Here is a 23,162-nt window from a genome sequence, read left to right on the forward strand (position 1 = left end):
CCACAGAAAAAGCTTACATTTATTTTACTGTCTGAATTGCATATGAACACCTGCAGTTACGTCAGACTAAACTAGGCTGCAAGTACTTACATAAGAAGGCATTATTCCCCGGAACTGTGAAGAAAGTGGAGGTGCCAAACCAGACTGCTGTCCATTTTGCTTAGGCTGAAGTGGCTGTGTGCCACTTACAAGTGGCCGCACGTCCCGTTTATCATGAGTGTCACTTCCTTTCCGAGTTTCATTCTGGTCAGAGGTACCACCTGCAGCCACAATACCTCCGTCCTCAGAGGTAGAGACTTTGCAGTTATCTTGCTCTAATGGAATGGGGGTGGTATTCAGGTTTCGACCTCCACCTTCTCTCCAAATGGCAACGTCTACAGAACAGACAAGACAAAATAAGACAGACAACCATTAAATGACAGAAGACCACAAAAAAGACAAAGCCAAACCTTCCAAGGTAAGCTGATTTATGCACCTCAAATGCAGGAGCACACAAGGTTATTCTAATTACTAACCAATATTGCACCATTTTTAAAAGAAAAAAAATCTGAAAGTACAATTGTGCAACTCTTACCATAACAGATGTTCAAATGAGCACTGCTGCAGTAGCCTAAGCTACAAGAGTTATGCTCTGTCAAGGACATTTAACACTTGTTTACTAAGAAAGTCTGATTTTGAATTAAGCCAATTTTCAGCGGAGGCCCGGAAAGAAACGTTCCGGACGGATGTCTAACTTGGGAGGAAACTAGAAAACCTGGAGGAAACCCACAAGGACATGCAGACTCCACACAGAAGGCACCCCCAGCAGAGAATCAAACCGGAGAGCCTCTTGCTGTGACAGGACAACGTACCACTGCACCATCCTAATGTCAGTCCAGCTTCCAAATCTTCAGCACTCATTCCATGTGCCCAAACTTTTAGTTATGTACTCACCATAACTTCAGATGTTTGGGATCCATCTCGCCTACATTCTGAATGATGGGTTCGGAGCCGATCCCTCGGCTCGACTGCACGCTTATGCCAAAGAGCGAAGTCTCTTACTGGCTGAGCTTACCATATCCCAGGATGCACCACTACCAGTCCCCCAGATCTAGTTTGTCCGCATACATGCACACATGCATACCCTGCTTATGTAACATCGTCAGATGAAACAAGATAAAACAGTAGAACTCAAAACCGTTCAATCTCTTCTGATCTCCAAGGCAGGGGGAAGGAGGGTGGGTATTAGGAATGTGCGAGATGGATCCCAAACATCTGAAGTTATGGTGAGTACATAACTAAAAGATGTTATGTGATCCTATCTCGCCTACATTCTGAATGATGGGACAGCGTCCCTAGCACCTGAATCCTGGGTGGCTCACTGGAAAACACTCCTGAGTACCGTGGAACCAAATGAAGCTCGTCCTTTAGATGCCACATCCAATTTGTAGTGGGAAATGAAAGTGTGCGGATTGGACCAAGTAGCCGCAGCACAGATTTCCGATATAGCGAGCTTGGAATGAAAAGCTATAGAAGTAGCCATAGCTCTGGTAGAATGAGCCTTGATAGATGTTGTAAGTTGCTTATTCAAGAAGAATAAGCCTGAGTTATGCAATCTCTGATCCATTTTAGATAGTAGCTTTTGTGATGGTTTGGCCCAGTTTATTATCTGAGAAGGACACAAACAACTGGTCTGACTTACGAAGTTGCTGAGTCCTGTCTAAATAGAAGCGTAATTGCCTGTGAACGTCCAATTTATGAAGAGTGTATTCTGCTTCATTGGAGAATTTTGGGAAGAAAACCGGTAGCTCTAGAGATTGTTGGAGGCAGAAACTAGAACAGACCTTTGGGACAAAGGATGGATTAGGCCTAAGTGATACTCTATCCTTGTGGAAAATCAAGTACGGTGGCTTAATAGACAGGGCTTGAAGCTCTGAAACTCTTCTTGCCGAAGTAATTGCGACTAAGAAGGCAGTTTTCCAAGACAGATATTTTAACTCGCATGTAGCAGCCGGTTCGAAAGGGGGAGATGTTAATGCGCGAAGCACCAAATCAAGATCACGGAGGTGCAGGATGAAAAATTGGTGGTCTTAATAGGCTCGCACCTTTAATGAAAGTTTTGCATAGTCTGCTGCTCATCAAAGGAGGATCCATGGATTCGTGGAATTTAGAGATAGCAGCTAGTTGGACTTTAATAGTTGAGACAGAAGATCCCTGATTAAACAGGGATGTTAAAAATTTCAAGACCTCTGGGACAGGAGCAGAGATGGGGTCTAAGCCCTTGAGTTGAGCCCAGATAGCAAACCTCTTCCACTTACTAAGGTACAATTTGTTAGTGGTAGGTTTGTGGGCCGAAGATAAAATGTGAACAACTTCCGGGTCTAGTGTGTGCCTTCTAACTAAAGTCGGAAGTGGAGGAGCCAAGCTGTCAATTTCAAAGATTGAAGGGACTGATGTCGAAGTCCCGACTGATGGATTAGCAAGTCCGGAATCAGGTCTAAAGTCCACGGATCGTCCACTGCATGCTTCTTCAGGTAGGAAACCATACCTGACGAGGCCAGTACGGGGCAATCAGTATCATTGAAGACCCCAGTTGAGAGGCTTTTGAATAACTCTGGGAAGAAGCGGAATTGGAGGAAAGGCATAAAGTAGCCCTGTTGGCCAAGGTTGTGCTAGAGCATCCATGGCTGGTACTTCCTGATGTGGGATCAAGGAGAAGAACCTTTGGCACTTGGTGTTTAGTGGAGTTGCAAATAGGTCGCAGCACGGCGTCCCCCATCTCCTGAAAACCTGAGCTGCTACTGTGTGGTTTAGAGACCACTCGTGAGGAGAGAGAATTGTCCTGCTCAATTTGTCTGCCAATACATTTGACTTTCCCGGGATGTGGGTCGCTACCAAGAAGCGGTTGGTAGCTACAGCCCATTCCCACACTCTCATGGCCTCTCTGCAAAGGGGGTATGATCTGGTCCCTCCTTGTTTGTTCAGATACCAAACCACCGACATGTTGTCTGTGTGGATGGCGATGATGCCCTGAGGAAGAAACTTGTGTAAGGCCTGTAGGGATAGAAGTACGGCCCTCATCTCCAACACACTGATGTGGAGAAGAGCTTCGTCTGGAAGCCAGGAGCCCTGAACTAGCCTGCCCAGACAATGCCCCCCCCACCCTATCTGGGAGGCATCTGTCGTCAGGGTAACCACTGGAGAGGGAAGAACAAAGGGGTTTCCTTGATCCAAATTGGATGTCTGAAGCCACCAGCGAAGGTCCCTTTTGCATATATCCGTAATCATGATGTGATGATTGAGGGGAAGATCCTGAAAGGACCATTGCGTTGACAATAGCCACTGAAGAATCCTCATGTGCAATCTTGCCAGAGGGACTAAAAGAACCGTGGCAGACATTGAGCCTAGAACTTGTAGAACCATCCTGGCTGGGGCTTTGGATCTCGAGATCAGAGCTTGAACTTGGCCCTGTAAAGTTTGGATCCTTTCGGCAGGAAGGAAGACGCATCAATCTTGAGTCTATCTCTGCTCCTATGAACTTTATGCGTTGAGAGGGCAGCAAGACAGACTTTGACCAATTGAATGTAATCCCCAGGGTAACACCCAGGAGATGGTGGCTTTGAGGTTGTCCATTAGTAGATGCCTGGTGGTGGCAGTCAGGAGCCAGTCGTCCAGATAGGGAAACACTTGGAATCCAAGACTTCTCAGGTGAGCCGTCACTACTGCCAAACACTTGGTGAACACCCTGGGGGCTGTGGTGAGACCAAAGGGCAGAGCGCAAAATTGGTAATGACTGACTCCCAGGCTGAAGCGCAGATACCTTCTGGACGCCTGATGTATCGGTATGTGATAATAGGCGTCCTTGAGGTCTATGGAGCACATCCAAACATCCTTCTCCAACAATGGGAGAATGGATTGTAACGTGACCATTCGAATTTGGATTTCGTGGACGGATTGGTTCAGTCTGCTGAGATCCAATATTGGTCTCAGGTCCCCTGTCTTTTGGCACTAAAAGAACCTGGAGTAATTTCCTGATCCGATCTGGTCTGTGGGGACCGGTTGGATGACTCCTTTTCTAGCAGCTTTAAAGCTTCTGCGGCTGCCATTTCCCTTTGACTGGGTGGTGGGTCCGGGATTCTTTTGGACGGTGGGGGCGAGAATGTGAATGGGATGGTGTAACCTCCGGCAACGATCGAAGCACCCATCTGTCCTGAGTGATTGACTCCCAGGCTTTTAGGTGCTTGGCAACGACACCCGACTGGCTCCAGAGCAGCACAGCCGGGCAATCCCTCATGACGTGTGGGAGGCTGAAGAGCCACGAAAGGACTCGCGGTCTCCAGAATTGCGGGGCCCTCTGCCGCCTCTGGGACGGCGTCTCCTGAAAAATTTCCCGTCCTCTGCCTCTGGAAGGGATTCTTCCTGCTGTTGGGAGAAAAACTTACGGATTTGGAACCACATTTTCCCCTCCTTTAGCCTTGGGGTAAGGCCGAAGGGAGTGGAATAACGGCACCTACGGCAGATAAAGTTTTTCCCTCTTGCTCACAGCAGGTAAGGGTGTCTTTAACCTTGGGTCCAAACAAGGAGGACCCATCAAAGGGAGCGTCGGCGAAGGAAGACTTGAAGGCCTCCGCGAACTGACACAAACGGAGCCAGGCTTGTCTCCGTAGAGCCACGCCTGTGCCTGCCGCTCTACCCGCCCCTTCGGCCGCATAGGAAATGAGCCTCATGGACGAGTTAGAAATTGACGTAAGGATAGCCAACTGAGAGCTAACCGACTGGGCTAGCTGCTCAGGTAGGTTACCCGAGAGGGAATCTGACAACTCCTTGACCAGATCCCTCTGAAGCCTGGTAAAATGTGCCAAATAATTCAGAGACCTTAAAGTAAAGGCCGCTGAAGTCAGGGTGCGCTTCCCGTACCTGTCCATACTCCTAGACTCCTTATTAGGAGGATGGATGGACGTTGAAGCCTCTGCCACGTCCTGTTGTGTAGCAGATGCCACCACCATGGCATCTACAGCCACGCCTTTAGTGAGGAACTCCTTCTCGGGGAGCAGACAAAAATTTATTTGGACGAGAAGGGACTGGTTCCACGGTATCTGGATGTTCCCACGCCCTTCGACAAACTAAATCCAGAAGCTCGTCGAAGGGTGGAGACACCCAGGAGGCGGAGGGCTGAGCCCCAAAGGCCTTGAGGAGCACTGACTCGTCAGTAGAGGGGGGTTTGGATATCCAGCCGCCTCGTTGTTTGAGGATCTCTAAGATGTCTGCAAAGGAGACATCATCCGAGGACGACTTCGGGGACCCCTCTGCATCATCCAGATCAGTGTCTGAAGTAATAGACTCGGGGGAGTCCACGTGCTTCCTCTTGCACGATCTCTTCCTTGGGGGTTCCTCCGAAGACAGCTCAGAAGAACCCTCAGGAGGAAGGGAACCCCACTGGGGTAACCTCAGGCCCCGGGGCTCCGCTGACTACGGACAGGGAACTGCCAAAGACCCAGTCTCCACGCCTAGGGAAGGTGCCGGTAAAGCCGGGGAGATGGCCGAAGAGGACTTGGCCAAGGCACTCCTCATGGCTCTGAAAGCCGGACCCCCAGAATCCTGGGAGTGTCCGGTCCCGAGCCGTGATAGTCGACGGAAGACCCGCGAAGCACCGAGGGGAGGCTCGGAACCGAAAGCATAGGTCCCAAACATCACCCCGGGTCCAGCCGAAGACGTCCAGCGTACAAACTCGGACCCGAGGCCGGGTTGGAGTAAGGGTCGGAGCCGACCCTGAGATCTCCATCGGCTCCAACAGCACCTGCTCCGACGGAGCCGAAGCAGTCGGAGGAGGAATGGCAATGGGGTGGGCCAAGGTCATCGGCTCAAGCCAACTGGGTCGGAACCAAACAAATTTTGGAAGACTGGGGACTGGAACAGTCTTTGGAGCACCCTGTCTATATCAGAATCTGACATCCTCGAAGACCGAGAGGAAACAGAACGGGTCCGAAGGCCTCTCCAACGGCCCCAAAGGACTAGGGGACCGGCTCGGCGACTCGATGAGTATCGGCGCCGGGAATACACACACCAGTTTCCATCGGTGCCGAGGAGGACTTCGCGCCGAGGAGGAAGTGTCTGAGCGGGCAACCTTTGTCGGCTCCGAGCAGTGGAGCCGGCGAAGATGACCCGCCTCGATGCCCCAGCTATCGGCTCGAAGCCAGAGGAGTCGATACTGGTGGCATCGAGGCAGACCGATACTGACCTCGGCCCAAGTCCTTGGAGCCGAAGGAGAGGCCTGCCTTTGTTTCTTAGCGATCGGATCCGACGGACTGGTCGGAGCAGACGCCCTTTTCTTTTTGGCCGGAGAAGGAGAGGATGCCAAAGCTTCTTCGAAAGAAGGTTTAATTAATCCCTTAAGAATTAATTTATTTTTCCTCTCCTGGAGGACCCTTGAGGAAAAAGCGTGACATACACTACATGATTCCTGTAAATGCTTTGCCCCTAAGCAATACACACATAGCGAGTGATCGTCCGTGATGGACATTTTGAAGCTACATTTTACACATTTCTTGAAGCCCGAAGGCCTGGGATTCTGAGACATTACAGAAATTTTCAAAAGTAACTGAAAGAACACTGGTAATACACCTAGAGTAGGCTTACAGTTATCACTCGCAATACTCTGAGTTAGTCAAACACAGCACAAACTCTGTAATATAATAATTTCTCTCCGTTAGATCTTATTTAAGAAGAGAAATGTAAATGATTCAAAAAAGAATCGAAGTCACCTACAAACAAAAAGACCGGGAAAGGCCTTTCCAGACAAGAGGTACTCCTAGTCACTCACAACACAAGAATTCACCAAGTGAATTTTGTCAAACACACTCAAAACACAAGAATAGCGGTTAAAACAGCTTTTTATAGAAAAAGAAGAAAAACCTGACAGGAAAAACTAGTGAAATAATCACTACTTAACTCAGCCAGCTCGAGACCACGTCTTCACTTGTTAGCGGCAAACGAGATCTGGGGGACTGGTAGTGGTGCATCCTGGGATATGGTAAGCTCAGCCAGTAAGAGACTTCGCTCTTTGGCATAAGCGTGCCGAGTCGGAGCCGAGGGATCGGCTCCGAACCCATCATTCAGAATGTAGGCGAGATAGGATCACATAACATCTGTTATGCAGACTGAGCTGAGTTTAGCTTCCTAAAAGTGAGACATGGGCACAAAGCCTTACAAAGCTTTCATGCCAACAGCGACAGAGAAGCTAAAACCCAAGGACAATGCTGGGAAAATTAAAAAAAAAAAAAGAAATACAAAAATGGGGAATGGGATCAGAGAGGGAGTGGCTACAGCAACAGTGATCCCACTGACATAGTACAGTGTACACTTACCATAAATGTAGATGTTACAGTGTATTCACTGTTGTAGTCATTACATTTGGGTAATCTACTTGCAGGTTGCCCTGAGTCGGCCTGATTAACAAAGTCTTGAGTACTGCGTCGGTCGCTGTCTCTTCTTCCATGATGTCAGGTCGTCAGGGCTATAAAACATGCAGCAGACGCCATTACATCAGTTTTTCTTGCCCCAGATGTCAAGTGCCCCCCAAATGGGGAGTAAATAAACATAACACGAAGGTATACCTCCAACAAAAAGCAAATACACCAAAAAGTCTTTTAAGCATAGTAAAGGAAAGTAGAGGTATAGTCAGAAGTTATGGGGCTGAAGGGAGGGTAACCAGGACTGCAACAGTGAATACACTCTAACATCTACATTTATGGTAAGTGTACACAACTGTATTATGTTCTTAGTGTTTCACTACTGCAGTCATTACATTTGGGTAGATTCCCAAAGCTATGGTTGGGAGGAAGAGTTTATGTAGCATTACGGCCAGCTATAAGTCCCTGCAACACAGCAGTGGCAAAGCCAGCTCTGGATTTAGAGAAAATTGGTAAATGACAATGCTTGGTGAAAGTATGCACAGAACTCCAGGTAGCAGCTTATAGGATGCCCCTGGTAGGAACCACTCTGAGAAAGGCTGCAGAAGTAGATGCAGCCCTGGTGGAGTGAAATCTGATCCTCTGGGGAATAGGTTTTCCATGGTGCTTATAGCAGAAATGAATGCAATGGCTTATCCATTTAGAAATGGTTTGTTTTGAAATAGCCTTCCCCTCTGCCCCTGCAGCAAATGCTACCAGCAGTTCAGATTTTCTTCGAGGTTTGGTTATGTCCAAGTAGAATCTAAGTTGTCTGTAAACATCCAAGGAATACAGAATCCATTCCCCTTTGTTCTGTGGATTGGGAAAGAAGGTTGGCAGATGAATGGACTGATTAAGAGCTACACTGGATACCACCTTGGGCATGAAGGATGGATTGGTCCTGAGTGACATACTGTCTGCATGAAAGACTATAAAAGGCTCCACTGCCATAAGGGCCTGCGATTCAGATAGCCTTCTAGCTAAAAAGTGATTGCTAAAAGGAAAGCTGTTTTCCAAGAAAGAAATTTTAAGTCTGTAGTAGCAGCTGGCTCGAAAGGAGGTAGAGTGAGTTTCTCCAATACAAAGTTAAGGTCCCAGGCAGGGGTTGGAGCTCTCCAGGGTGGTCTCAAATTTTTTGCCCCCCCCCCCCCCGAGGTACTGCTTGAGCAGAGGATGAGAGAAGAGGGGATGTTCTTTTATAATGCGCTGAAATGGCTGAGGTGTGGATTTTAATGGAGGAAAGACAGGCCCTTGTGAAGCATCTCAGTTAAGTACTGCAAAATCTGAGGTAAATTGGGCGCTGCTGTGCTCAACCCTTGAGATGGTTTCCAGGCACAGAATCTTTTCCATTTTTCAGCATAAGATTTTCTAGTGCTAGGCCTCCTTGCCTCTTAGATAACATCCATCACAGGTTTGCTAAGGGATGATAAGGCTGAGTAAGTAGTTAGCCAGGCTGCAAGGTTCAATGTTGGAAGCTGAGGGTACAGGATCTGGTTCTCCTGCTGAGACAGCAGGGAAGAGGTCTGAGGCAAGTGCCATGGAGATAACTGCGACACTGCACAGGAGGGGATACCAGTGTTGACATGGCCAGTCTGGAGCAATCATCCTTGGTTTGTCCCGTTTGACTTTTAGTAGACCTTTGGAGAGCAGAGGCAGTTGGGGGGGGGGGGTGAAGACTGATAGGTTTTTCCAGCTGAAGGACAGAGCATCTACTTTCCAGGCTTGGTTGTGGGGAATCCTTGTGCAAAACTTGCCCAATTGGTCGTTCTGGGGGGAGGTAAATAAGTCTATGTCTGGGCTCCCCATTCGCATGTCAACATGTTGAAAATCCTTGGTTCCCGTTTCCACTCGTGTGGGTCCATGAGGTTTCTGCTTAGTGAGTCTGCCAGTATATTTAATTTTCCTGGCAGGAATTGAGCTTGTAGGTGCACCTGGTAGCTCAAGGCTGTGTTCCACAATGCCATGGCTAGTCTGCAGAGGGGGTAGGAATGTGTACCCCCCTGCTTGTTTATGTACCACAACCGTAGTGTTGTCAGTCTTTACCATTAGTTGTCCTGGAAGAATGTAGTTCTTGAAGGCTGTCAGAGAATTCTGTACAGCTAACATTTCTTTTTGATTTGATATGTAAGTGCATTTGACTTGGGCTCCATTTGCCCTGAATGCACTTCCCTGTGAAGGGAGCCCCCCCCCCCCATGGATAGTCTGCTGTATCTGTTAGAGTTTGGGCGGCAGGGGGTAGTGTGAATGGTAGTCCCTTGTTTTGGTGGCAGGCCTCCGCCCACCAGAGGAACTCTAAGCGTACGCAAGGTATGATAGGAATCATTGTTTCTAGGCTATGATAATGTTGACTCCATAGGCTTTTTAGACAGCACTGTAGTTTCCTCACATGCAGTCTTGCATATTGAATTAGAAGAATGCAAAAGGCCATGAACCCCAAGGCTTGCAGTATCTGTCTTGCAGAGAGCAGGGTTTTTGTGGCCACTTGCTTGAAATACGTTATCAAATGAATTTGCTTTTCTGGCGTGAGGTAAGCCATCTGGGAAGTTGTATTCCAGCTTGCTCCCAGGAATGTAATTTTTTGACAGGGTACCAGTTGTGAATTCTTTTTGTTTATGGTGTACCCCAGACAAGCTAGAACCCTTTTTACAAACGCCAAATGATTCAAAAGTAAGCTCTGGTTTTCTGCCTGAATTAGACAATCGTCCAGGTATGGGTATATTTGAATACGTCTTTGCTTGCAAAATGCAATAATTGGAGCCAGGCACTTTGTGAATACCCTGGGTGCAGTAGACAAGGCAAAGGGCAGTGCACAGAACTGATCATGCGTGTAGCGTGCTTTGAAGCGTAGCTATCTTCTACAAGATCCTTGATTGGGATGTGCAGGGTATGCTTCTTTTAACTCTAGTGTTGCCAACCAGGCATCATTGCCTAGCATAGGAAATTTTATTTGTATTGCCTTTCCTGCTTTTTACAGTTTTGCACTTGTTTAATATCATTCTAAGTCATTTTTGTATTGTATAACTGTTGTAGGCTACACACTCAAGTGCGCTAGCCTGTTTATAGCATTTACAGTGTTTTCTGTGTGATTTTCTGTTTTCTGAAGAAAAAAAACAAAAATAATCTCTTTTCCCGCCTTTGCTGAACTAGATTAGTCCAGATTTCAGGTTTTGCTGAATTCCGGACTGTGGTATAGTTTCCTGTGTTGCCCATATCCTTACTTGGATAGGAGGAAGCTTCTCTGTTCAGCAGTGAGTGGGGGAGCTTTGAGCAGCCTCTCTGTCCCTGGAGGAGTGGTCTCAGCCCGGAAACTAGTAGCTTATTGGCCGTTTTGGGTCAATTCCTATCTCTTTCAGTTTCCCTGCTTTAAAACCCACATTTGCGCAATTTTGCACATAGCGCAGCATTGGGTAGCGCCACTTAAACAGGTTTAAAGTATTCCCGGCTCCACAAAGTCTACTCTTCACTTTTTCCATTAGAACTGTTCTAAATTTCAAAGTAAGCACACTATTTTCATTCTAAAGCCCTGCACTTGCTCTTATAAGTAATCTTATAAGTAAACACTAATATACTAAAGCACTACACCCTCTTATACTCTTTACAAGTACTTGGCTCCCTACTGGTCCTTTCTGATCAGTCAAAAAGCAGTTCCTTATACTATTCTGGCATGTCCAAAAGTCAGTTTCAGGTTTACTCTCCAATCCAGCTGGTGAATCTGGGAATCTTGAGGAAATGTTACAATTGCCTTATGTACACAGACCACCCTCTCCTCCTCCCAACAAGCTCAAATATATGAGAGAGATGCAACTATACAGCCAAACGGGAGGCTGAGCTCTCTCAACCCAGTACTGGCACAGTCAAGGAGGAGATGGTAAAGTACAGTTGTGTACCTACCATAAATGTAGATGTTAGAGTGTATTCACTGTTGCAGTCATTACTCTTGGGTTATCCTGCTGGCAGACTACCCGCAGTCGGCCAGAATTCCAAAGTCTAGGTCCGGCGTCGGTTGCTGTCGCCTCTTCCCTGACGTCAGTGCGCCAGGGGAATAAAAGATGCAGCCAACGTCATTTTCTTCAGTTTTTCTTGCCCTAGATGTCAGGTGCCCCCAAATTGGTAGGCTGAAAAAATATGCCAATAAGTATGCATGCAAAAAAAACAACATTTGTTTTATCTACAAGCAAATGCACCACATAGGTTTGTATAGGAGAGAAGCACAGATAAGTCCCAGCAAAGAAAAGGGGGATGGTGGGTGGGTAACCTGGACTGCAACAGTGAATACACTAACTACATTTATGGTAGGTACACAACTGTACTATGTTCATCGTGTTTCACTGTTGCAGTCATTACTCTTGGGTTGAATCCCAAAGCTGAGGATGGGTGGCTGGGCTATATAAAATTAGAAGAGGCTATGAGGCCCTGCAGAACTGCAGTGGCAAAGCCTGCTCTGGATTTAGAGTAAAGAGGTAAGTGGTAGCGCTTTGTGAATGTGTGCACTGAACTCCAAGTTGCAGCCTCTAAGATGTCTTTGGCTGGTACTCCTCTAAGGAAGGCTGCTGAAGTGGCTGCTGCTCTGGTAGAATGAGGCCTAATGCCCTTAAGCACTGATTTGCCATGTTGAAAATAGCAGAAACGGATGCAATGGCCTATCCATTTAGAAACAGTCTGTTTGAGATTGCCTTTCCTTGTGATCCTGCAGCATATGACAATAAAAGTTGCGCAGTCTTTCTGAAAGCTTTAGTTCTGTCCAAGTAGAAGCGTAACGGTCTGTGATGTCCAAAGAATGCAGTATTTTCTCACCCCTGTTCTGCGGGTTTGGATAAAAGGTAGGCAAGTTAATGGTTTGGTTGAGGGCCACACTGGACACCACACCTTAGGCATAAATGTTGGGTTTGTCCTCGGAGAAACCCTGTCTGGGTGAAAAATGATAAAAGGTTCCACAGCCATGAGTGCTTTGTAACTCAGACTCATTTTGCATAGGTTATTGCTAGGAGCAGAGCTGTTTTCCAGGATAAGAATTTTATATCAGCTGTTGAGGCTGGCTCAAAAGGAGGCAGTGTGAGTTTTTCCAAAACATAATGGAGGTCCCATGCCGGAACGGGTGCTCTCCTTGGAGGCCTGATGTTTTTGGCCTCTCTGAGGTACTGCCTTAAAGGATGAGAAAAGATAGGTGGTTCCGTATTGTAATGGCCTGAAATGGCAGAGGCATGAATCATAATTGAGAAAGAAAGGCCTTTGTTCAACATCTCAGTTAGGTATTGTAAAATCTGAGGGATATTTGGTACACACTTGTCAGTGCCTTGTTCCTGGTTCCAAGCACAGAATCTCTTCCATTTTTCTGCATAAGATTTTCTGGTACTAGGCTTCCTAGATGACATCCATAACAGCTTTTGAAAGAGGAGTGTTCTGAATGGCTACATTATCCGCCATGCTGCCAGATTTAAGGTCTTGAGTTGGCTGTGCAGGACCAGATTGTTTTGTTGAACCAGCAAAGGAGAGGTTTGCGGCAATATCCATGCTGGACCTTGAGACAAGCTCTTTAGGATTGGGTACCAGTGCTGGCGTGAGCAGTCTGGTGCAATTAGTATCATTTTTGGCTTCTCGTCTGACCTTTAGTAGTACCCTGGGAAGGAGAGGCAGTGGAGGAAAGGCATATACTGTTAGATATTTCCAGCTGAAGGATAGGACGTCCACTCTCCATGCTTGCTTGTGATAAATCCTTGTGCAAAATCTCCACAATTGGCAGTTGTGAGGGGAGGCAAATAGATCTAGGTCTGGGCATCCCCATTTCCTTGTCATCATGCTGAAGACTTGTGGATCCAGTTTCCATTCATGGGGATCCATGAGGTTTCTGCTTAGTTATCTGCCACAGTATGTTTTTCCTAGCAGGAATTGTGCTTGCAGGTGAACTTGATAAGCCAATGCTGTGTCCCATAAGGTCACTGCTTGTCTGCAGAGGGGGTAAGAGTTTGCAACTCCCTGCTTGTTTATATACCACATGACCATAGCATTGTCTGTCTTTATCAGTAGCTGTCCTAGTTGAAGTAGATCCTTGAAAGCTGTCAGGGCATTTTGAACAGCTAGCATCTCTTTTTGATTGATGTGAAGATGCAACTGGCTTGCAGGCCATGTGCCCTGAATACATTTTCCTGCCATATGGGCCCCCCAGGCATAATCTGATGCATCCGTTTCAGTGTCTGTCTGACTGTGGGTAAACAGAATGGCAGACCCTTGCTGTGGTGACAGGCCTCTGCCCACCATGGAAACTCCTGTTGTAGGCAGGGAATGAGTGTAATTACTGTCTCCATGCAGCGGCAATGCTGAGTCCAAACACTTTTTAGATACCATTGTAGTTTCCTCATATGCAGTCTGGCATATGGAATTAATAGAATGCAAAACGCCATGAAACCCAAGGCCTGCAGGATTTTCCTTGCAGATAAGTGGGTTTTTGTTGCCAATTTTTTGAAGTAAGACGTCAGTTGTTTTTGTTTGTCTGGCATGAGATAAGCCATCTGGGCAGTTGTATTTAGGCTTGCACCCAGGAATATTATCTCTTGAGAGGGCACTAGTTTTGATTTCTTTTCATTTACTGTGTACCCTAGGCCAATTAGTAGTTTTTACAAACGCCAGATGCTTTAGAAAAATGTCTTTGTTCTCTGCTTGAATAAGGCAGTCGTCCAAGTAAGGATATATTTGAATTCCTCTTTGCCTGCAAAACGCAATTACTCGTGCCAGGCATTTTGTGAAGACCCTGGGAGCAGTAGATAAGCCAAAGGGCAGTGCAGAAAAGTGGTATGGCATTGAGCCAGCTATGAATCTGAGGTAACTTCTGCAAGATTGTCTGATTGGGACATGCAGGTATGCCTCTTTTAGGTCCAAAGTTACGAGCCAAGCCTTCTTGCCCAGCATGGGCAGTAGCTGCTGTAGAGTCAACATCTTGAATTTTGGAACTTCCAGAAACGTATTTAGTATAGACGGGTGCAGTATTGGTCTGCATATTTTGTCCTTTCTGGGCACTAAGAAAAGTCTGGAGTAAAATGCTTGCCCCTGCTCTTGTTGAATGTCCCTCATGTCCATGAGGGCTGTAATTTGCTTTTGTGCCTCTGCCCATTGATTGTGTGGCAGGTCTGGCATACCTTTGGCCTTGGTAGGGTTTGAAAATGGAACCTGTAGCCTTAGGACACTATGTTCAAGACCAATTTGTCTTAGGTAACCATTTGCAAATTTGATGAAAAAAGTGCTAGTTTTCCCCCTAAGGGGGCTGCCAAATGAAAAGTGCTTGGATCTGGCAGAGGAAAGTCATTGGGACTGTTTCCTGTAAGGTTGTGATTTGTCTTCTCCGCTTTTGGAGGTAGGAGCACCCCATTGTTTAGGCCTGTATGAGCCTTGGGGCTGAGATCTGCCTCTGGGACGCCTGTATCTGCCTCTTTGCGGTCTAACATTGGAAAGGACCAATTTTTAGAAGGCCAGTTCCTGCTAAATCTGGGTGGCTGTACCTGTAAGAAATCCTCAACTGTCTGCATGGATTTTGCTTTATCCTCCATTTTTTTTCAGCACCTCTTCTGCTTTAGTACCAAAGTACCATGCTGTAAAGGAGCATCTAACAATTTTACTTTAACATGATCAGGCATATTCTGCTCCTTTAACTCATTCCCTCCAGCAGAGCTCTTTTGAGTGTGCACCTTTAACTCCTAGTGGGCGTGGCTTCAGCATTTAAAAATTGAATTTATCACCTTACATTTTTAACAAATACCCATTGACAGAGGTCATATATCAATACAATTGTGTTTGCTATCATGTATGCTTCAAGATAAAAATTTTCAATACCTTGTATGTAACATGGTTTTGGAATTATTAATGCAAATATGAACAGGCAATATTTGACGCCTAAAGGAGCAGTAGGGTGTAACTGCAGAAACGCCTGGAGACGTCACTCGGCTGTAATCCAAGCTTGCCTTCTAATAACAGAACCTGTAACAGCGGCCCTGCAAGAGGCCTCCAGTGAATCATAACCACATTGCAAAGTACGCTTTCCTACTTGTTCAGATGCATGCAATAAATCCTGCATTTCCTTGTTCTCTGAACATTCAGTATTTGTCAACAAATTCTGTTTAAGCAGTGACATTAAATATTGCTGACATTTAAGCATACGAAACTGACAATTTAAAGCCCTTACAGCCAAGGTAGCAGAAGTGTAAACTTTTTCCCCCCATCTGTCCAGAGCCCTAGAATCCCTATCGGAGGGGAAGTACAGTTTTGTACCTACCATAAATGTAGATGTTCGAGTGTACACCCTGCTGCAGTCATCACACCGGTTATCCTGTCGTCAGGCGGTCCCGCAGTCGGCTGGAATTCCAAAGTCTTGGTCCGGCGTCGGTTGCTGTCGCTTCTTCCCTGACGTCAGTGCGGCAGGGGTATATATAATGCAACCAACGCCATTTTCTTCAGTTTTTCTTGCCCCAGATGTCAGGTGCCCCCAAAAAGGTGGCCAGTAATTAGTACTAAATTGAGTAAACTTGTACAAACACAAAATCCCTTCAGCTATAAGCAAATACATCAGGAAGGTATTGAAGAGATTTAGCCAGTAGGTCAGAGGGGATGGAGGGAGGGTAAAGTACAGTTTTGTACCTACCATAAATGTAGATGTCCGAACTGGATAGCATCTGCAGTCATAACAAATGGGTTGTCCTGTCGTCAGGCAGCCCTTCGGTCGGCCGGATTCCAAAGTCTGGGTCCGGCTTCGGCTGATGTCGCACTCCACCCGACGTCATCTCTGCTGGTCTTCGGGTATAAAGGCATCAGCCGACGCCATTTTCCTCAGTGTTTCTTGCCCCAGATGCCAATTGCCCTCTTGGAAAGCTAAATTTTGGATAAATGCCAATGTTCCCAAAATAGTAGAAGGCAAACACAAAAAATAAACATGTATGTACATATATACAAACAAATACACCATAAGAGACTCCCCCAGCTAGCTATTAGGAGGGTAAATACCCTAGGAGTACCGCAGGGAAGGAGGGAGGTAATCCTGACTGCAGATGCTATCCAGTTCGGACATCTACATTTATGGTAGGTACAAAACTGTACTATGTCCTTCATGGATGCATCTGCAGTCATAACAAATGGGTAGAATACCATAGCCAAACTAGGCGAGGAGGAATAATAATTATGGTGTAGTCAGGATCCCTTGCAGTACAGCAGTGGCAAACCCTGCTCGGGATCTAGAATATAGAGGTAAATTATAATGCTTGGCAAATGTATGCACGGAGGTCCAAGTAGCCGCCTCAATAATGTCCTTGGTTGCCACTCCTCTTAAGAAAGCTGTGGTAGTGGCTGTAGCCCTTGTAGAATGAGGTCTTATGTTCTGTGGAATTGCTTTTCCATGGTAGGAGTAACAGAATCTTATGCAATTTCCTATCCATTTGGAGATTGTCTGTTTGGAAATTGCTTTTCCTTCCCTTCCTGTTGCATAGGCTACAAAGAGCTGGTCAGTTTTTCTGTTACCTTTGGTTCTGTCCAGGTAGTAGCGTAAAGTACAGTTTTGTACCTACCATAAATGTAGATGTTCGAGGATCCACATTGCTGCAGTCCTAACAATTGGGTAGTCCGCTGTCCAGTCGGCCCGAATACCAAAGTATAAGGCTGACGTCGGTCAGGGCGCATTAGACTGACGTCAGTACGTCAGGGTACTAATGCGCATGACCGACGCCATATCCTCAGTCTTTTCTTGCCCCAGATGTCAGAAGACCCTAAAAAGACAAGGCCCAATATACCTGCACCAAAAATATGTACAATATATACAAAAATATCAGCATATAACCTCACCTACACAACCACCCCTAAACACAGAGGGAAGGAGGGAGGTAATTGGACTGCAGCAATGTGGATCCTCGAACATCTACATTTATGGTAGGTAAAAACTGTACTATGTTCTTCGTTCCACATTGCTGCAGTCCTAACAATTGGGTAGAATCCCAAAGCAGAGGTAAGGGAGGCTGGCAAATCATAAAGAAGCAGGAGCTGACAACATGCCTTGCAAAATAGCTGTGGCAAAACCAGCCCTAGACTTAGAGTAGAGAGGAAGGTGATAATGCTTAGAGAAAGTATGCACTGAACTCCAAGTAGCTGCCTCCAAAATATCCTTAGTTGCCACACCCCTTTAGAAATGCTGTTGAAGTGGCAGTAGCCCTAGTGGAATGAGGCCGAATCCCAGCTGGAATCTCCTTGCCATGATGGGAATAACAAAATGCAATGCAAAACCCAATCCACCTAGAAATAGTTTGTTTTGACACAGGCTTGCCCTGCGAACTCAAAGCAAAAGAAACAAACAACTGCTGAGACTGCCTAAAATCCTTAGTCCTGCTCAAATAATAACGCAATTGCCTGTGCACATCTAAAGTGTGCAAAATCTTTTCCCCTTTATTTTGGGGGTCTGCATAAAAAGTAGGCAAATGAATAGTTTGGTTTAAAGCCACACTAGAAACCACCTTAGGCATAAAAGAAGGATTAGTACGTAATGATACCCTATCCTTATGGAAAATCAAAAAGGGCTCTACTGCCATAAGGGCCTGCAACTCAGACACCCTTCGTGCAGAAGTAATAGCCAACAGAAAAGGAGTCTTCCATGACAAGTATTTCAATTCAGCAGTAGCTGCAGGCTCAAAAGGTTGTAGAGTAAGTTTTTCCAACACAAAATTGAGATCCCAAGCAGGAGTAGGAGCTCTACGTGGGGGTCTTGTATTCTTTGCCCCTCTAAGAAACTGCTTGAACAAAGGATGCGAAAACAATGGTGGGTCACAATCATAGTGAGCTGAAATTGCTGCAGCATGAATCTTAATGGAAGAGAAGGACAAACCTTTGTCCAATAACTCAGTAAGATATTGAAGAGCCACACTCAAATTAGGCTCAGAAATCTCCAAATTCTTTGCTGTACTCCAAAATAAAAATCTCTTCCATTTTTCTCGTACACTTTCCTTGTACTAGGTCTTCTAGCTTCCATAATCACATTTAAAACTTGTTGAGGAAGTTGAGACCTGCTGTGTTTCAATACAGAATATGCCAGGCTGTTAGATGAAGAGAGTGGAGCTTGACATTGAGCAGATGACCGTCCTTCTGAGATAACAGATGTGGAATCAAAGGTAAAGGCCATGGAGGCTTCCTTACCAGACTCCTTAGTAGTGGGTACCAGTGTTGCCGAGGCCAATCTGGAGCTATTAAAATCATCCTTGGCTTGTCTTGTCTGACCTTTAAGAGCACCTTTGGAAGAAGAGGCAGAGGTGGAAAGGCATACACATGAAGATTTTTCCAACTGAAAGAAAGAGCATCCACTTTCCAAGCTGTGTGATGAAACCCCTTTGTGCAAAACTTTGGCAGCTGGTGGTTTAGTGGAGAAGCGAACAGATCTATGTCTGGAGTTCCCCAGGACACTGTCAATTTCTGAAATACATGAAGATCCAGTTTCCACTCGTGGGGATCCATGATTTGTCTGCTTAACACATCTGCTAAGGAGTTCTGTGCTCCCGGCAGAAACCTTGCCTGAAGAGTTAGTTGCAAGCTGAGCGCAGTCTCCCATAAAATCATTGCTTGCCTGCATAGAGGATAAGAATGTGTTCCCCTTGTTTGTTGATGTACCACATGACAGTTGTGTTGTCTGTTAGAATCAACACCTGCCCTGGAAGAAGTAACTCCTTGAAAGCCATTAATGCAAACTGGACTGCTAACATCTCCTTCAAGTTGATATGTAGATGCTGTAGTCTGGCAGGCCACTTGTCTTGTATCCACTTTCCATTTAGATGAGCTCCCAAGCAATGTCCGAGGCATCTGTCGTTAAAATCTGACTCGCCTCTGGCGGGTCACAGAGAGTCCTTGTTTAGGTGACATTCCTGAGCCCACCACAGAAATTCTTTTGAAGGCAAGGTATTATTTGAATGACAGTGTCCAAATCCTGGCAGTGCTGTGTCCATACATTTTGAGATACCATTGCAGCTTCCTCATATGCAGTTTGGCATTGGGAAGCACCAGAATACAAGATGCCATGAACCCTAATGCTTGAAGGACTGTCCTTGCAGTCAGCACGGACTGATGAGATAGTTGATGGAAGTAAAGGATAGACTCTTTTGTTTGTCCGGGGTTAAAAGGCCATCTGGGCTGCTGTATTCAGTCTCACACCCAGAAAGCACATGTCTTGAGAGGGTACTAGACTGGACTTTATTTCGTTCACAGAATACCCTAGGCATCTTAGCACTGCTATAACATATTCCAGATGCTGTAGAAGGTCTTCCTTTTCTTGAGCCAGAATCAGGCAATCGTCCAAGTAAGGATAGATTTGAATTCCTTGTAGCCTGAAGTAAGCTATCACTGGAGCCAGAACCTTTGTGAATACTCTGGGCAGTAGATAAGCCAAAGGGCAATGCAGAGAACTGATAATGAGAATTTCCAGCTCGAAAACGCAGATACTTCCTGCAACTTAGTCTTATAGGCACATGAAGGTAAGCTTCCTTGAGATCTAAAGTTACCATCCAGTGATCTTTGCCCAGCAGAGGTAAAAGCTGTTGTAACGTCAACATTTTGAACTTTGGAATGTCCAGATAAGTGTTGAGGATAGATAAATCCAAAATTGGTCTCCACGTGTTCCCCTTCTTTGGTACTAGGAACAGGCGAGAATAAAATCCTAGGCCCCTTTCTGATACAGGGACTGGCTGAATGGCCCCTATTTGGAGTAACAGAGAAATTTGCTTGTGAGCCTCTGTCCTTTGTGGAGGAGGAACGTCTGGCATGCCTTTGAAAGGGGGCAATGTATGGAAATAAAACCTGTAACCGTGGTGAATGATATCCAACACCCATCTGTCTTGAGTAATTAAATCCCAATTTTCTTTGAAAAGAGACAGTCTTCCTCCCAAAGGAGCTGCCAGACGAGAATCTACTGGCAGCTGAAAAGGCAGGTCATTGGGTCTGTTTACGAAAGGACTGACCCCTGCCCTCACCAGAAGTCTGAGCAGGTGAACTCCTGTTCTAGGCCTAAAAGAACCTTGAGCTCTGCCTCTACCACGTCTAGACCTACCCCTAGACTGGGAATCATAAGCAGGATATGTCCATCCCTTAGTAGGCCAATTTCTACTAAACTTCGGTGGCTGCACCTGCAAAAATCTTTAACAGTTTGCATAGACTTAGCTTTGTCCTCCATTTTCTTTAAAACTGCTTCCACAGGTGAACCAAACAACACATCAGACTGTAAAGGAGCATCCAAAATCCTTGTCTTAACATGCTCAGCTAAATTCTGATCCCTCAACCAGGCATGCCTGCGAAGAACAGAACTAGTGGCAGCCACCCTCGAGGAGGCCTGTACAGCATCAAAACCACATTGCAAAGAATGCTTACCCACTTGTTCAGACACATGAACTAAATCCAGCAACTCTTTACACTCAATACCTTCCGCCAAAGCATCCACCTTAGATTTCAATTGTGAAAGGAGATAATTTTGATATTTTAGCATGTGAAACTGACAATTCAACCCTCATGGCTAAAGTGGAAGAAGTATACACTTTCTTTCCCCATCTATCCAAAGCCCTTGCCTCTTTATCAGTGGGAACAGGGTTTTAACAACAGAGGCCTTAACACCTTTAGGTCCCTGAGAAACAGTTTCGGGTCTGCCCTAGGACTCTTAAAAAGATACTTATGAGCTTCAGGCACCCTATAGTACCTATCAGGTTTAACAGGAGCAGGAGGCAAAGAATCAGGATTCAGGTAAGCCTCTGCAGAAGCATCTTCCACCACATTCAACACAGGAGGTATAGCTAAGGGCCTATGCTGGGGTAAAAACAAGAATTCCCTAAGCCTTTTCCTGGAATCAGAGTAATCCTGGCCTTCCCATTTAAAGTGTTCCCTCATGGAATGCAGAGTCTCTGAAAATGAGAAATCCTCAGGAGGAGAAGCATTAGGAGTAGAATCATCCACATCAGAATCAGAATAAGGAGGATACTCTTGCAAATCTTCCGCAGAAGACTCAGAAGCCTCTGAACACTGATCAAAACTCTCAAACTCAGGTTCCACCCTAGGCCTCTTATCAGGAGGGGGCATAGAACCTCTAATCATAGTAATTAAATCTTCTGCCATTTTAAGCATATGTTTCTTAGGCACAGAACCTGAAGTGCTAGGAGAAGCCCCCACTGAAGCCAAACTTGGCCTACCTCTCAAAGAAGTTTTGGAAACAGAAGGAGAGGCTCTAACTACCTTGGGAAGAGAGGGAAGAACAGTTACCTGAGAAGCCCCTTCAGCCTGGCCTACTTCCTGAGAAGGCACATCCTGTAACAGTAAAGTCTCTGCCTGAGACTCCAAAGAAAGTCCTGGCAAAACCTCTGGCTCCACTGAGCCTTCTAAAGAACCGACGTCTGGGACTGCCGGTTCATCAACCCTAGGCTTTGCTGTTTTGTCCTTGCGCTTTTTGGACGAAGCGGGCGGAGCATCCGACGGCATTTTATAATTGCAACGCTTCCCAAACACTAACCTGGCACAGTCTAACCGTCTCTTAATAGTGCGTTTGTTAAATCTAGCACAAGAGCGGCATCCAACAACGTCGTGCTCAGGCCCTAAACAAGGTATACACAAGGTATGGTAATCCCTATGAGGTATCTGTTTCCCACAAGAAATACAGTTATTCACTTTTTCTGACATCCGGTTAAATACTGAGGCAAGAAAAAAACCAAAATGTTCCCAACGGGGTACTTAGCCAACTTTGATTCGGTCTGAAACTCCGACTTCAGAAAATTTCAGAACGCCAACCTGCACTCGCAAAATTGCTTCTGCATCGGACCATGCGGCAAAAAAGACTGAGGATATGGCGTCGGTCATGCGCATTAGTACCCTGACGTACTGACGTCAGTCTAATGCGCCCTGACCGACGTCAGCCTTATACTTTGGTATTCGGGCCGACTGGACAGCGGACTACCCAATTGTTAGGACTGCAGCAATGTGGAACGAAGAACATCTGTCTGTGTACATCCAAGGTATGCATTATTCTTTCACCTCTGTTTTGTGGATTGGGAAAGAAGGTAGGTAGGTGGATTGCCTGGTTTAAAGACACTCTGGATACCACCTTAGGCATAAATGTAGGATTAGTTCTCATGGACACCCTATCTTGATGGAAGATTAGGAAGGGTTGCACTGCCATTAAGGCCTGTAGTTCCGAAACTCTCCTTGCTGAAGTAATAGCCAGTAGGAAAGCAGTTTTCCATGACAGGTGTTGTAGATCTGCTGTTGCTGCTGGTTCAAACGGAGGGAGTGTCAACTTTTCAAGTACAAAATTCGAGTCCCATGCTGGTAATGGTGGTTTCCTAGGAGGTTTTACATTCTTGATCCCTCTGAGAAACTGCCTGAGTAGAGGATGTGAAAAGACAGGAGAATCAAAGCTGTATTCTGCTGAAATAGCTGATGCATGTATCTTGATGGAGGAATAGGACAGGCCTGTATGTAGAAGCTCTGCCAAGTACTCCAAAATGTTAGCAATATCTATGTTCGACACATCTTTTCCTCTTTCAGTACTCCAAATGACGAACCTTTTCCATTTTCCTGCATAGTTCCTTCTTGTTGAAGGTCTGCGGGCTTCAAGGATAATGTCTTTAACCCTTTGTGAAAGGTCTGGGTTAGTTACTGCTATGTGATGTTCCAGGCAGTCAGTTGCAAGGTTTTTAGGTTTGGATGTATGATGTTGTAGTTGTTCTGAGTTATCAGAGGCATCAGGGGTATTGA

At 45.9% G+C, this 23,162-nt stretch overlaps 1 protein-coding gene across 1 annotated transcript in view; it reads right to left on the reverse strand.

The window, feature by feature from the left end:
• Window positions 1-23,162, reverse strand: part of PRRC2C (proline rich coiled-coil 2C) — a 2,776,386-nt gene that overhangs the window by 2,237,635 nt on the left and 515,589 nt on the right. Inside the window, exon 6 of the mRNA XM_044086759.1 lies at window positions 91-374. Coding sequence (XP_043942694.1) covers window positions 91-374 — 284 coding nt within the window. The remainder of the gene's footprint in view (window positions 1-90; window positions 375-23,162) is intronic.

Source organism: Protopterus annectens, chromosome 10.part0 (assembly GCF_019279795.1).
Source record: "Protopterus annectens isolate FY-2018-M chromosome 10.part0, PAN1.0, whole genome shotgun sequence".
Taxonomy (NCBI): Eukaryota; Metazoa; Chordata; order Ceratodontiformes; family Protopteridae; genus Protopterus; species Protopterus annectens.